This window comes from Rhinolophus ferrumequinum, chromosome 17, assembly GCF_004115265.2.
Source record: "Rhinolophus ferrumequinum isolate MPI-CBG mRhiFer1 chromosome 17, mRhiFer1_v1.p, whole genome shotgun sequence".
Taxonomy (NCBI): Eukaryota; Metazoa; Chordata; class Mammalia; order Chiroptera; family Rhinolophidae; genus Rhinolophus; species Rhinolophus ferrumequinum.
This window is the reverse complement of record NC_046300.1, coordinates 44,759,952-44,775,883: the sequence shown is the minus strand read 5'-3', so window position 1 is coordinate 44,775,883 and position 15,932 is coordinate 44,759,952. Positions and strand designations below refer to the sequence as shown.

Genomic DNA, 15,932 nt, shown 5'->3' with positions numbered 1-15,932 from the left:
AATGAATGCTTCTCAACTCATATTAAAGTCAGTATAACTTAGACAACAAAATCTGACAAGCACATTATAGGAAAAAAATTATAGTCCAATGTCTCATAACTATAAACAGAAAAATACTAAATGAAGTATTAATAAAATTTAGAGATAAATAAAAAAATATAATACATCACAATCAAATGGGATTTACTCCAGGAAATCAATGTAATTCACCACATTAGCAAAATAAAGGAGAAAAAACTAGATAAGCATCTCAATAAATGCAGAAAAAGCATTTGATAAAATTCAACACCCATTCATAATAAAAACATTCTAAAAACCAGGAAGAGAAGAAAACCTTAATCTGATAAAAGATAATCTTCAAAAAGTCTGTGGCTAACATCACAGTCACTAGTGAAACACAGAATATCTCCCCCTAAGATGGAAAACAATATATAAGAATGTCTACCACCATCACTTCTCTTCAAATTGTCCTGGAGCTTTTGTGGTGGCAAAACAAGATATATAAAAGGTACAAAGACTGGGAAGAAGGCTTTTCATTTGCGGATGACATGATTATGTGCATAGAAAATCCACAAAAAATCTACAAGTAACTAGAATAAGTGGATTTTTCAGGGTCACTAAACAAAAATGTCAACAAACAAAAATGTCACAGCTATATACTAACAAACAAAATGATTTTTTAAAATAAATACCACTTGAGACACCATCAAAAATATTAAATATCTGAGAATAAAGTGAACAAAAATGTGCATAATTTATGCCTCGAAAACTACAGGAGTGCTAAGAGGAATTTTAAAAAGGCCTAAATGGAAGGAGAACTGACTCTAGGTGTTCAAAAAAAAAAGGACTAAATAAATAGAGAGCTATACTGTGTGTGAACTAGAAGACTCGGCAATGTTGAGATGCCCATTTCCCCACACAAATTTATAGATTCAATGCAATCCCAGTCAAAACACATGCAACTTTTTGTGGGGTGGAAAGGAGACATTCATTCAAATGTTTGTTTATATGGAAATCAAAGTCCCTAGAATGTCGACACTCTTAAAGGAAATCACAGTAAAAGACCAGTAAGCTTAAAGAGACAGAAAGAATATGGAACATAACAAGTCCAGAATTAGACCAACACATGTAGTCACTTGATTTATAACAAAGGAGCCACTGAAATTTACTAAGTCTTTGAAATAAATGGTACTGGAGCAAGTGAATCTCTCAGGAAAAGAAAAAATGAATCCTGACCTTTATCTCCATCATATGTAAAAATTAACTTGAATAGTTTCATAGACCTAAATATAAAACCTAAAACTATAACAATCCTAGAAGAACACCTATGAAAAAAATCTTTGTGACCTGACGTAGGTAAAGATTTCTAAGACAGGATTGAAAAAAAAGCAGTAATTATTGAGAGAGAGAGAAAGAGAGAGAGACTGGACTTCATCAAAATTAAAACATCTGTTCATCAAAAGACACCCTTTAAACAATGAAAAGGCAAGCTACAGACAGGGAGAAAAAAATACAATACATATATTTAACCAAAATACCTAAAGAACTACAAAGCAATAAGAAGAAAACAAACAATACAATTTTTATACACTGTATAAGACACTGGAATAGACACTTTATCAAAGATATAAAAAGAGTCAATAAGCACAAGAAAAGGTACATTAGTTATCAGAAAATGCAAATTTCACACCCAATAGAATGCTTACAACTAAAAGGAGTAACAGTACCAAATATTAACCAGGATGTGCAGCAACTGCAACTGTCATGCACTACCAGTGGGGTTGGTCCAACACAACTGGAAAACTGCCAATTTCTTATAAAGTTCAATATACATCTACCCTGTAAGCCAGCAATTTCATTCCTAGATATATATACCCAAAAGAAGTGAAAATAGAAGCCAGCACAAAGATTGCACACAAATGTTCAGCTTTTACATATTTGCCATAAACTTGAAACAGTCCAAATTCAATAGCTGAACAGATAATGAAATTGTGTACACTGAACAATAGATACTATTCAGCAATAAAAAATCAATACTGATACAAGCAACAACATAGACAAATAACGAAACAGTATGTGAAGCAAAGGAAAGAATAAATCTATACTCTAAGATTCCATTTATATGAAGTTTAAGAACAATCTGTGAGGACAGAAACCTGAATGGTAATTGTCTATGGGGGTGGAGATTGACTAAAAGCAGAAAACTGGAGCTACAGTGATAGAAATATCCTGACTGTGATGGTAATTACACAGATGTATGCGTTTATCAAAATTCAGTGACCAAAATTCAAACTTACTGTACATATTTCACTATATATAAATTTTACCAGTTTAAAAGAATCAAGAAATAGTAAAAATGAAAACAATAACAGTAATTTCAAAAATCTCACTGATATACACTAATCAGTATTAAAGGCTAAAATTAGACTGTGAATACCAAGTGTTGGTGAAGATATGGAGCAAATGGAACTCTCATAATTTGCTAGTGCAAGTGTAGCTGAAACTAAAGACACCAACCAATAAATGAATGCCTACTCTCATGCTTAGGAATTATATTTCTAGATATTTATCAAAAGACATATACACCAGAAGACATACACCAGAATGTTCACAGCAGCAGTATTCAAAACTGGAAAAAATCCAAATGTCTATCAATAAGGAAATGGGGGAAAAAGTTATATAGTATCACCTGAAATCTAAAGAGCCAGAAAATGATCAAATATTTACCACAATGACACATTATTTGATTGGATTTCCCTTTCTCTATTGGCCTAAAGTCAATAAAACAACTCTATTAACAGTCATACTACCCATGGGTTAGTTACCTCACTGAGCAGGAAATGGTATAAAACAAAAAAAACAGTAATTTTTTAATTCTACCTCACTGTTGTAGAGAAATCCACAAAAGTTCTATTTACATCATGATATCCTGCTTCATATCATATTTAATAGCCAGTCATAATCTGAAAGCTCTGACCCTTTTAAATACTGGTATGTCCTGACAGGTTCCTCAAACAATTAAAACTAGACCTACCATATGACCCAGCAATCCCACTTGCAGGTATTTATCCAAAGAAATCCAAAACACTAATTCGAAAGATATATGTACCCCTATGTTCACTGCAGTATTAATTATAATAGCCAAGATAGGGAAGCAACCTGAGTGTCAACCAAAAGACAACTGGGTAAAGAAGATGTCATATATATACACATATATATGTATATATATAATGGACTATTACTCAGCCATGAAAAGAATGAAATCTTACCATTTGCGATAACATGGATGGACCTAGAGGGTATTACGCTAAAGTGAAGTAAGTCAGACAAAGACAAATACCATATGATTTCACTTATATGTAGCATCTAAAAAAAGACAAAATACACGAATAAACAAAACAGAAAACAAACTCACAGATACAGAGAACAAACTGATGGGAGAGGGGTTGGGAGGCTGGGTGAAAAGGTGAAGGGAGTAAGAAATAAAAATTGGCAGTCATGAAATAGTCATGGGATTGTAAAATAGAGCGTAGGAAATATAATCAATAATATTATAATAACTATGTATAGTGTCAGGTGAGTACTAGACTAATTGGGAGGATCACTTCATAAATTATATAAATGTCTAACCACTATGCTGTACACCTGAAAGTAATATAATTTTGAAAGTCAACTATAATTTAAAAAATTTTAAAATAATAAAAACAATTAGTCCTGAGACTAATGGGCATATCCAATAAATATTAAGTATTTTACATGAATAATCGGGATTGAGGTAGGGTGAGTAGGTGTGTAGATGAATCAAGATTGTCCTTGAACTAATAAATGTGTAAGTCAGGTGATGTGTACATGAGAGTTCATTATACTATTTTCTCTGTTTTGTATACGTTTGAACTTTTCCACAATAAAAAGTTTGAAAAAACAGAGGGGTAGTAGACTTGGTGGGGTTATCACTTTGTAAGGGGTGTTAATGTCTAATCATTACGTTGTTTTGTACACCTAAAACCAATAAAAAAAAGTTTGAAAATAAATGAATAAAAGCTGTGGTGGGAGGAAAACTTAAAGGATCTTCACCTTAGTGAGGGAACAGAAATAAAATAAAACTACAGAGCTACAATCATTAAGTCTCTTCCTTGTAGGATCTGGATTTGGTACAAAAAAAGATTCTAAGAAAAGCTTTCATCTCATTACGCTAAAGTAACGCACACACTATTTAACTAATGCACAAAACTGTCACTGATAAAGCACGTCCACACTATCACAGGGATAGATCTGTTCAGCTAAGTGTCTACCCTAAAGATAACTCTTTTTGCTTTTATTCACAATTCCGATGAATCTTATTCTTCTAATTTGCTCTTTTACTTCAATACGTGCCAATAAAGAATCTGGCAGACAGGTGCACCACTACAGTGATAAAATTATGCCCCATGCTAAAATTAAAATCCATTAATTTCTTCATGTGCCTGCCACTCTCGACAGTGGAAATATAATAGATAACAAAATAGTCTCTGTCATCATGAAGCTTATGCTATCGTAAGAGAAGAGAGAATACACATAACGCAAGTGAAAAGTGCTATGGAAAAACATGAAACCACGTATAAACAGGGGATAAGCTTGATACTCTTTACAGGATGATCACAGAAGAAGTCACTGAGAAGATAACCCATGAAAAACAGAGTTCAAAGCAAGTGGAGGACTAAATCATGTGGAAACTCTGTTTCACCTAGAAATAACCATAAGCAAAGTCTCTAGGGTCTGAGTATGATTAACATGTTTGAGAAACAGTAAGAGGTCAGTGTGATTGGAGCTAAATAAACAAGGGGGAGAGATGAAGTTAGAGAGGGAGCCTATTATGCAGGAAGCAGAGGACTGCACTGAGAGGATGGAGGCTTTTGCTCCAAATGAGATGGGAAACCACCTCTGGATGGTACTGAGTAGGACCTGACTTTTCATTTTAAAGGATCACTCTGGTTGCTGCCCTCATGGACTTTAAGAGGGCAAGAGAAGAAATAAGAAGATCACTAGAAAGTGTCACAGTCATCTAGGCTGACGCAGGTATGGACAGAGTATCGGTAAGGTGATGAAAAGCTGTCAGATTCTGGAAGTATTTTAAACACAGAGCCAACAGGATTTACTGATGGAATGACCAAGTGTGAGAGGGGTCGGGATGACTCCAGGGGTTTTGGTCTGAGCAAATGAAAGGATGGAGCTCCTTTTACTGAGATGAGGAAAACTGGGAGCAGCAGATTTGGAGTGAGAGTTCGGGGACGGCATAGGGAATTAGAGGAGTTTAGTATGGGCCATGCTAAACAAGAGTTGTTTTTAAAAGGTTCAAGTAAAGACATGAGATAAGTTGGATACGTGAGGCTGAAGTTTTAAGGCGAGAGCTAGGTGAAGATATAAATTTGAAAGCCATGAATGTACAAATAGTATTCAAAACCAAGAGACTGTTTATGGTAATTCATGTACTTTGAAAATGAGCTGTGTTAAAATATTAATTCCAAAATTGATACTTACACTTACTTATACTGAATTGGTAATTTTTCCTATAATTTCCATTGCTCCTATGAATTTATATTAAAGTGAGCTGGTATTACAATGCCTGACAGCATTCACTATACACACATATTTTTTTTGTATGCATTGTGGACTTTCAGAATATTGTGATTCAGTAAAGAATAGGAAAACCTTGCCATTTGTTAACTATATAATAACCCTACCTCTTCACAATGTGGCTAAGAATCAAGAGTCAAAATAGGTCTTTGGGTAGACAGGGACAGTCCTAAAATCCATGTAATCAAGTCCATGGACATCAACTACTATAAAACTCCCTGCAAATACTTGTTCTGATCTGAAACATGCAAACGGCAATCTAGGACTGTTTAACTGAACAGGGAGAGGCCCACCAATGCACAAATTCTTATTAGCGTCACAGGACATCAACGCATAATAGGGCAGCACAATACAAACATAGGTAAAATATTTACGATAATAAAATAATAATACGGATCCCTTTTTAGTTTCCTTTGTTCCAGATACTATGCTGGGAATCTTTCAGTATTACTCTTCATTTCTAATCTTTAACAATCCCTCAAAGTATCGAGAATGTTATTCCCATTTTTCAGAAGTGGAACAGAGGCCAAAGAGGCTTAGTATCTTGATTACACTCACATCAGAGCCGAGACTAGAACCAAGTTCTGCCTGAATCCAAAGCCAGTGTGCTTCAAACTGTCCCTTACGAAAAGGTGAAACTATAATATCTACATACTCTTGTGAGATGCTAGTGGAATTATCTATTACAATTATCCTCTAAAATGTTTAAATTCTTAAACATGAAGTAAGTACATGGAGAAAAATTCATACCTCCATGGTGAATAAACAAAGCAATAAATGATGCTCTACACTCTTAATTCATAAAAATAATGATAGAGATGTAGACTGGTTGCTGTGCAAAAATATAGAAATATTTTGTTACTTAGGTCAAGAATGGTGGCCCACTAAAACAAACATATTCTAATTAAATTTTGTTCAACACAACAGTTTCTTAGAATTATTTTTAAAACTGAGACAAGAAAAAAAAGAATTGTTTTTGAAAATAAAAGGCCACAGTTAAAAGAAAATGTAAGATCTGCATGTCAGCCTATGTCTGAAAACCTTTAGAATTATTTCCAATACCCTTTTGTCATTCCGTTTAGAATATTATAAAGTTTTAAAAATCATGTCATAAAATGGCAATAGAAAGAAGAAAGCAAAATCAGCAAACAATATAAACATTTTACATTTTCTCATAAAATTAAACCTCCTCCCTTGTCAATCTCAAACCAGATTTTAAACAAGTAATGAAAATTAGCAATTTGAATTTCATTCCTAATTTTGCAAATGAAATACCACAGTAGGTTAGAGATGACAAATGTCCAAGAAATGTTCACCATAAGGCAATTCCAAGAAGAATGGCAATTCCAAGAAGATAAACACAGGGAGAAGCAAATGATAAAATCCACCCTACCACACCCACTATAATGAATAATTAAATAGCTACTCATTTTGAGAGGGAGGAGAGAACGGAAAAGCTCAGTCATTCCCAGGCCTCCCTTTAAATTATCAAAAGGTCTCTGAACCCAAAGACACTGATCGTTTCTCTTCAACAAACAGATGGTCTTTGTAACTCTTCCTTTTTCCTAGCAGAAAGGTTGTTATGCTTTTAGTACCAGCTGAAGAAAAAAATAGCCCTGAGATTCAATTTTACTGTCTCAGAGAAAATCAAAGAGTCAGTAAGTTCCTTTCTAAAAGACGTCTCCATCTTTTCTCATCGGCTTCAAAATCTGACTGGTAACGGACTTTAAAATGAAAAAAGCAATTAACTTTAATTATGAGAATCAGACAATCTCAGTTTCTTAATCTAGGAAAGCATACCATCTTTTTATGACTTTGTTTAGGGAAATAACTAACCAGCCAACTGTCATATTAGGCAATGTCATATTAGGTAAGTTCAGAGTACTAAATTAGATCATTTTTAGGAAGCAAACCAATGAATAAATGTGCAATTCTATTGGAAGAAATCTCTTTACATTTTTAGAAGTAATGTATTGTACCACCAAGAATGCCCCAACAAGCCTGGAAGTCATACATTTAAGTAGGTGGGCACCTAACCATTAAGTTAACACAGTATATTCCTAATAAAAATTCCTGCTTGATTTGCATGATTAAAACTAAAAATAATTCAAGATACTATTTGGTATAACGTGCCTTTTTAGATCCCTTTGGGTGACCAAACTCATTGCCACCATGCATTTGACAGTTCAGAAGTAATATTACACTTCTGAGCTTTACAAAGTGCCAATGACGTATTTCATGTGGCACATCATTTTATACATACTAAGGAAATCAGATTAAGAATTAATGGATTAATATGTAACAGATACAGAATATGTGTGTGCATAATGGGTTAGTATACACATATGTATGCATGCATATGTTACCCAGCTTTATCCACTGAGAAGACATAGAAGCAATGACACTCCAGTAACAATGAGCACAGCCGGCTCCAGACCCTGACTTCTAAATACCATTCTCCAGTAAAAGTAATCAGGGCTCCTTAGGAAAATGGCTGACTCTAGGGCTAGGGCAGGAAAAATAAGATGAAGCTGGAGTATCTTTGTGGTACCCAAAAGTTAGTACTCAAATCAGCATTTAACTCTTGTTTTTCATAACAGAATTTTCTGTTGAGTAAAGGAAGAAAATCCTATTACCATTAGAATGCTCATGTGATTAACGACTGCTGTCACTTCTTTACCCCAAATATGCAACGTTGTATTCCTTAATACCCAAAAGAGCAATGAGTAAAGAGGGGACACATATAAAAGGCAAAAGTAGTTAGGGGTTAGTCACAAAATTAAATCATACCGTGCAAAATTCAAGCTTTTTACCAGTTCATCTAATATGCGGTTATTTTTCAGGTCTGGCTCTGTGACTGTCTAGAAAAGAAAAACAAAAGATGGAAAAAAGTCAGGAACAATAATTTACTTGTCATAATCTTGTTTTTGAAAATGTGTGACCATGCCACTAAGTCTTCCAAGAAAGTCTCAAAATAAAGTTCATTTATTTCATACTAATATGGAATTTAAAAACAAGGAATCAGTATCAGTATCGGGAAGTCTGATAAAAGTTCTCCAAAGCATCTGGTAAAATCCTATATACTCTGTACTAAGATAAAACCTAATATAAGTAAGACTCCTTCAAAATGCCAGCATTCAGCTTTCCCAAAAATTTCTCCTGAAGAACAGAATAGAGAGGTTCTTTTAAGTGATAATATCTGGAGAGACATTAGGTGTTCAAAGAGCTCTTAAAAACAAGACTGGTTTTCAGGAATGCAAGAGGAAAATGATAAATCCAATAGTTACTTAGCATAAATGGTACACAGTTTATCTCCACAATGATACCATCTTGACAAAATGCCTTACGTTGTAAAGAGCTTAGACTAGAAAAACAAACTATCTTTTCTTACATACGGTTTTTACATAATAGTTCAGAGAAGTTCAATGACATCCTGACACCATGTACCTACCAGAGGCATTAAAGTAGAACACAAACCCTTTAAGTACTCTGAGTGTCCTTTCTGTTAGACCTTCCTGTCTCTTCTTTCTTTAATCCTACTTATGTTTACTTTCCCTTTTAACCTTCCTTTTTCTCTATTTCCACTACTTAAAAAGCTTCAGAAACCATAACAACAAATTTCCTAGTGTTGTCCCTAAAGGTCTGTTTTGGGAAAAGTAGGGGACCAGTTAGGCTGGGTTCAGCCCAATGGCCATGAACCTTTGCCTCCTGAACAAATACTTACACCAGTCATTTACAAATGAATAATCCTACCCTCAGATTTTCTACCCAACCTGAGAAGTTACAAAGAAGAAGCCATAAAAATGTGGGTCATAAGGTTTTAAGAGTGCTACATTCTGATCTTAAAATTAGTTTTTACCTCTTAAAACTCATTTAGATGATCAGAAATCTCCATGAAAAAATGGAACAAAGCCCAGTTCTCCACATACGTATTTTAGAGGTCCTTTCTGAAAATGTTTTTTATATAGCTTATTTCAATAATCACACATCTTCCCTTGGGCTTTTTGTACATACGAAGCAGAAATATTTGCACCAATAAATAAGTTTTATAAAACAAAAAAGGAAAGAAAAAACTCACCACACAACAAGTTGGACATTGTGTTTTATAGGACAAAAATTTTCTTATACAGAGAGAACAGTCTGCAAAAACATAAATGCAACATAATTAGTTAAGCTATATTAATAATATAGGAATCTGACTTCTAATTAAGAAATATTCTTAAGCCCTAGAATAGTTCCATAATTTAAGATTTACCATTATAATCTCAAAACTCTAGTACCTTTTCTCTACCTATATACATTTGCAAATGCGATTAAATAGCATTTTTAGGAGAAACATCAAATTATAATAATCATGAGTCCCTAGGATATCACAACTCCATAAGAAACATACATCACTCTCTATAACGTCCATGTAAAATGTGGAAAACATACATGTAAGACCTGGGACAAATATTGTATAAACATGTCAGATATCTCTACTGCCTAACATTCTAACATATATATTTTGAAATAAGATATATACACGTTAAGAAATACTATATACCCAGGTTATCAAATTCGGGATGTCTACATCCTAACTCTGTAAATGAGGTCCATCATCCCACATTTAACCAGTACTTTTGTGACAAGCACTAAGAAAAGAACAATATATAATGGAAGGTTCTTGACATCAAGGGACTAACAAAGCAGTGAAGCAATTACAGTGTAGTAAGTCCTAATGATTTAAGCAGAAAATTGGCATTAATTAAATTCTTCACACCCAAGGCAGTGTGAAATGATCTCCCAAAGAAAAAAAATAGATGTGACTAATAGAATGGTACCTTACTGGTAGATAATTTTCAGCTTAGTGAAGGGGCCTCATTTTAAAAAAGATTCAGGTTAGTTGAGGAGCAGACAGTATGATTTCAGGTACAGATATCCAGCAAATGAGTAAGTGATGCCAACCTCAATAAGAGCACCCAGGAGGTAAAAAACAAAAGAACAAGATATTAAAAAAAGACAAAACAGGCACAATTAACTTCTTTGGGAAGCAAAGATGATTAAAGGGGGACTTCCGCTTTCCAGTTTGGCATGTAAGGAGCTTGGAAGTCATCATGTTAACCACAGACTGAAAAATCAACAACTCTTCTTAGATGCATCAGAGAAGTGAGGTCAAAGGGCAAACTGCTGCCCCCAAAATTGGAGAGACACACAGGCTGGGTACAGAGAACCACAATTTACCAGAGTAGAAACCATGAGCAGAAACTTCCATGGAAACCAAAGAAGAAATCTCTGCTGGATCCAGAGATGAGGTAGGAAAACCTGGACTGTAATTGACAAATTGCTGGAGACTCAGTGTGGACAAGTCTGAGAGTTAGAAACTCCAGGGTGACCCAGACATTGGCGGGGGATGGCGGGGCACGCACGCTTACGTAAGTGTTAACTCCAAGGATTCTACCCATTTCTTAAAGTGACTATCATAGAAAAATCCCCTAGTCCTTCTGAGGGGAAAAGTAATCATTTTGAGATACATCCAGAGCACTCTGTTCTTCTTAACAAGGCCTGCCCTCAAGAGAAACTATTTTACCAGAGCCTATTCTATTGGGATTTTATCAGAGCCCAGCTGACCTGAGGGAAGGGAAATCACCAACACCAACTACTTCTAGCCATCCTGTCCAACCTAAGGCGGGCCTGAGAAGCACTTGTGAAGTACACAGTGCAAGGGCACAGACTCACCAAAAGGTTGAGACCTAATCGTAGGACTATATATAGAACACTTACCTTCCCCCCACACTCACCACATCACTAAAGGACTATTTACTGCAGTTCCTTTCACATAGTACGCCATACCCTGCTATGAGGAAAAAATTATAAGGCATACCAAAAGGCAAGAAAAAACCCCACACAGTTTGAAGAAACTGCAAGCATCAGAATCAAAGTCAAATATGGCAGGGATACTGGAATTATCTATCAGACCAGGAATTTAAAACAAGTATGATTAATATGCTAAAGGTTCTAATGGACAAAGTAGACTACAATGCAAGAACAAATGGGTAATGTAAGCAGAGAGATGGAAATCTTAAGAGAGACTCAAAAAGAAATGCTAGAGATCAAAGCTGCTGTAACACAAATGAAATTGTCTTTGATGGGATCATGAGTACACTGGACACAGCTGGGGGGAAAAAATCTCTGTACTTGAGGATATCGCAATAGAAATTTCCAAACTGAAAAGCAGCAAAAAAAGGCAAAAAAAGAACAGAGTGTCCAGGAATTGTGGGACAATTACGAAAGGTGTAATATACACATAATGGCAATACCAAAAGAAAGAAAGAAACAGAAAAAATATGTAAATAGATAATGACAGAATGTCTCCAAAATTAATGTCAGACAACAAACCACAGATCCAGAAAGCCCAAAGAATACCAAACAGGCTAAATACAAAAAATGCCTATGGCTTAGTATAACATATTCAAACTGCAGAACACCAAACATGAAGAAAATCATCTTGAAAGAAGCCAAAGGAAAATTAACTATGAAGGAGCAAAGGTAAGAATTACATCAACTTCTCAGAAATCATGCAAGCAAGGAAACAGTGAAGTGAAATATTTAAAGGAAAAAATTGAGAGGAAAAAATACTGACAGTAAAAAATACCAGCCTAGAATTCTATATCCTGAGAAAGTATCCTGCAAAAGTGAAAGAAAAAGACTTTCTCAGACACATAAAAATTGAAGGAATTTGATTCCAGTAGGCCTGCTTTGCAAGAAATGTCAACAAATTCTTCTGAGAGAAGGAAAATGATATAGGTCAGAAACTTGATTTAGATAAAGAAAGGAAGAGCACTGAAGAAGGAGTAAGGTAAAATAAAAGCTTTTATTTTCCTTAATTGATCTAACACGTAACAGTTTGTTCAAAATAATAGCAACAATTATTTGCTATTATAATTGTTAATATAATAGCAATTATATATTGCTATAAATAACAAAGAAGTATGACATTATTTATGCTTATATATACACATATATGCTTATGTATAAGTGAAATGAATAACAGCAATGATTCAAAGAACTTGAAGGGAGGAATTATGTAGGTGTCTTAGTCACCTCAGGCTGCCTTAATAAAATACCATAGATTGGTTCTTAAATAACAGAATTTTATTTTCTCACAGTTCTAGAAGATAGAAATCCGAGATCATGGTGCCAGTATAGGAAATTTCTGGTGAGAACTCTCTTCCTGGCTTGTAGATGGCAGGCTACTCACTGTATCCTCACATGGCAGGAGGAGAGAACACACGCTCTGGTCTCTTTATAAGGCCACTGATTCCATCACGAGGGCCCCATCCTCATGAACTTGTCTAAATCTAATTACCTCCCAAAGGCCCCATCTCTAAATACATCACTTTGGGGATTAGGGCTTCAACATATGAATCTGGGGGGCTGGGGACGGGGGGCAAGAAACAACACAATTCAGTCCACAGTATTCCACCACTTGCCCTCAAAAATTTGTCATTCTCATGTGTAAAATGCATTCATCCCATCTCACCGGGCCCAAAAGTCTTAACTCATTCCAGTATCAACTCAAAGTCTAAAGTTTAAAGCCTCATCTATATATCACCTAAATCAGATATAGATGAGATATGGAGTATGATTTGTTCTGAGGCAAAATCCCTCTCCAGACTCATGCTCCTGACTATCAATATTATTCACTTCACACTATTAAGTTTCCTGTGCAATAGTGTTAAGTCAAGAATTCCCAAACCTGGTTGTTCATCTCAGTCACCTGGGGAGATTATTGTTGATTTTAGTTTCCTAGGCCCTAACCAAAGTCATACTGATTTACTGGATTTTAGTCAATAAATCACACCCATAATATGGGATTCTGACTGAACAACAATTATTTTTTTAATTAATATGTTTTTGCTTTTAGGTTAAACCATATGAAAATCATTGTTGGGAAATCAAAAAGGGACAAATATTGGCAATTTCTTATGGTTTAACATAACACTGTGTACTCACTGTGTGCTCTGTTTAAGCATATTACATGTATTAACTCTTTTGATTCTTTCAGCAACCCTGAGGTTGGTACGAATATTAGTCCCTTTAACAAAAAGGTAAATGCAGCACAGACTTTAGCCAACTTGTCCAAGACCACAGAGCTGACAGGTGGCAAAGACATGTACCAGGGCCCATGCTCTTAACATAATTCTCATTACGTTAAATATTTATGTTTTACAAAATATATTTGTTATATGTAGTTAAATAAGTAATAATTAATAACATCACAGGTACCAGAGTATGTGTAATGAAGCTACTATTTCCTCTTCTGTATAATCTTGTGTGTGTTTTGTTTTGAAATATGGAGATCTAGACACTAGTCCAAAGTATATCAAGCCCTTGGCTTAATTTCAGAGTCTACGAGTCTACTACCAAATATGTACTGAACTGCAGACCAACATAATTTATTCTCTAGTGAGCAACTAAGATATTCCATTCAAGGTAGAGCAGTTGAAGAGTTTTGAATCCATGTATTCCTAGGTTGCTTTATTTAAATCGCCTGTAAAATTTGTTCTTCCTCCCAAGAGTCCAACGATGAGCAGTGTGGGGAGGGTAGAATAAAACAATGACATAAAACATAGCCTCACAGAAACATCTGAGCCTACGGGGAGGAGGCATTTCTAATCTCAAACAGGATACAGCCACCGTCTGGCTTTCAAATACTGAAAAGAGCCTAACATCCTAACAGTAAAAGCAAATTTCTAAACCTTAAACCATTCGTTTCTGTGTGATCTTAAGGATTTTATGAGAAAATGAACCAGATCAAAAATAATTCTGAAGTGTCTGGTTAAAAGCAGAAAAACCAGTTCCCAGTATGAAAGGAACAGGAGGAGGTCCTGGATAACTGAGAAGGCTGCCCTCTGCCTCCAGTTCTAGTGTTAGTGACCAGTCAGCTGATAAGAGAATAACATCCCTCCAACGAACAACCTGCACTCCAACATTTCCGTAAGTGCAGTTCTGTACGTCCTTGCTGTATGTATTAGTCTCTCTCTTCCCTGTGTTGTTTCAAAGTGCCGCCTCATAAGAATATAAAAGAACAACACATTATGTGCCTAAAAGAATCTTACATTGCCTCTTAATTTAGCAAAGGTCAGTAAGACCTTTTTAAAAAATAAAATTAACTTACTTTTTATTACAACACAAGCCTCAATTAATTTTGTGAGTCAAAATTAAAAATGGAAAAGAACAATTATTGCTGGCCCCTTTTTAAAACAGGGATATTTTAACATATCTACAAGCCAATGATTTCATTCAGGACTAAATATTTTGAGAATGGCTTCCATTATAGCCAGAAAAACTGCAAGTGCACAGAAAATTGGCACTTGAGCATATCAGTCTATTAGTGAGAATATTTCTCACTTAATGGTGTTTTATGGATTGTAGTAAGTCCATTCCCTCTCCCCACAAAAGTACTTGTTAGTAGAATGTACCGTGTTTCCCCGAAAATAAGACCCAGCCGGACCATCAGCTCTAATGAGTCTTTTGGAGCGGGTCTTATATTAATTTTTGCTCCAAAGGACGCATGAAAGCTGATGGTCCAGCTAGGTCTTATTTTCAGGGAAATACAGTATTTAGACCAATTTAATTGACCTGCATTATGCCAGTGCACCTCCCTCAAATCTTAGTTAACAGCATAACTGCAAAAGTAACATTCGTTACCCATATCCAAAAAACTAAAGAGTAAAACCGTATAAAGTGATTTAAAATGATAAATCCTGAAATGTTTAAGAAGAAGCAATAAGTGGCTAAGATTCTGAATCAGCAAATCTAGTCCATCCAGGATGAGAGCAACATGATAGCTAGATCTAGCTCCTACTAAGCTTTGGGGGCTTTTGTGTCACTGAAACAATACTACAGACCCAGAGCAACATTTAGTCTTGAGCAAACTTGTGACTGTGACAACTGCTGTATAGTAGAAAAGGCCCACCAAATCATGAGAGGTACAATATAAAAAAATAAGTGCTCATAAAAATAAATCATTACTGAAAGTACCCTCCACCGATTTCCTCTTAAGGAATGACATCAGTGACAAAGCAGCAAAAAAAAAAAAAAAAGGAATGGAAGTGACGGCTAATTTTTCAGCTAAGTAGAGTTCATTGAATTCATAAAATATAGTCATTCTTCCTTAAAATGACATAATTAAATCTATATAAGGGACTTTCATCACTGTCCATGAGAAAATAACAGGGTCCAAAATTACCCTCCTTCCATAAACAACTTAAACTGGGGAGAACCGATGAAACAACTATTTTCAGACTTGGGACAATGGCAGAAATAACAAGAAT

The 15,932-nt window shown here is 35.1% G+C and overlaps 1 protein-coding gene across 5 annotated transcripts in view; it reads right to left on the bottom strand.

Moving 5' to 3' along the window:
• RAD18 (RAD18 E3 ubiquitin protein ligase) overlaps nt 1–15,932 on the bottom strand; it is a 107,472-nt gene that overhangs the window by 81,400 nt on the left and 10,140 nt on the right. For all 5 annotated transcript variants that reach the window (XR_004425487.1, XM_033133254.1, XM_033133256.1 and 2 more), the window contains exons 3-4: nt 9,692–9,753; nt 8,404–8,474 (exon numbers count right to left, since the gene is read on the bottom strand). Coding sequence is in view for 4 of the 5 variants with exons in the window: in XM_033133254.1 (XP_032989145.1) it covers nt 8,404–8,474; nt 9,692–9,753 (133 nt within the window). In the remaining variant the exon portion in view is untranslated. The remainder of the gene's footprint in view (nt 1–8,403; nt 8,475–9,691; nt 9,754–15,932) is intronic.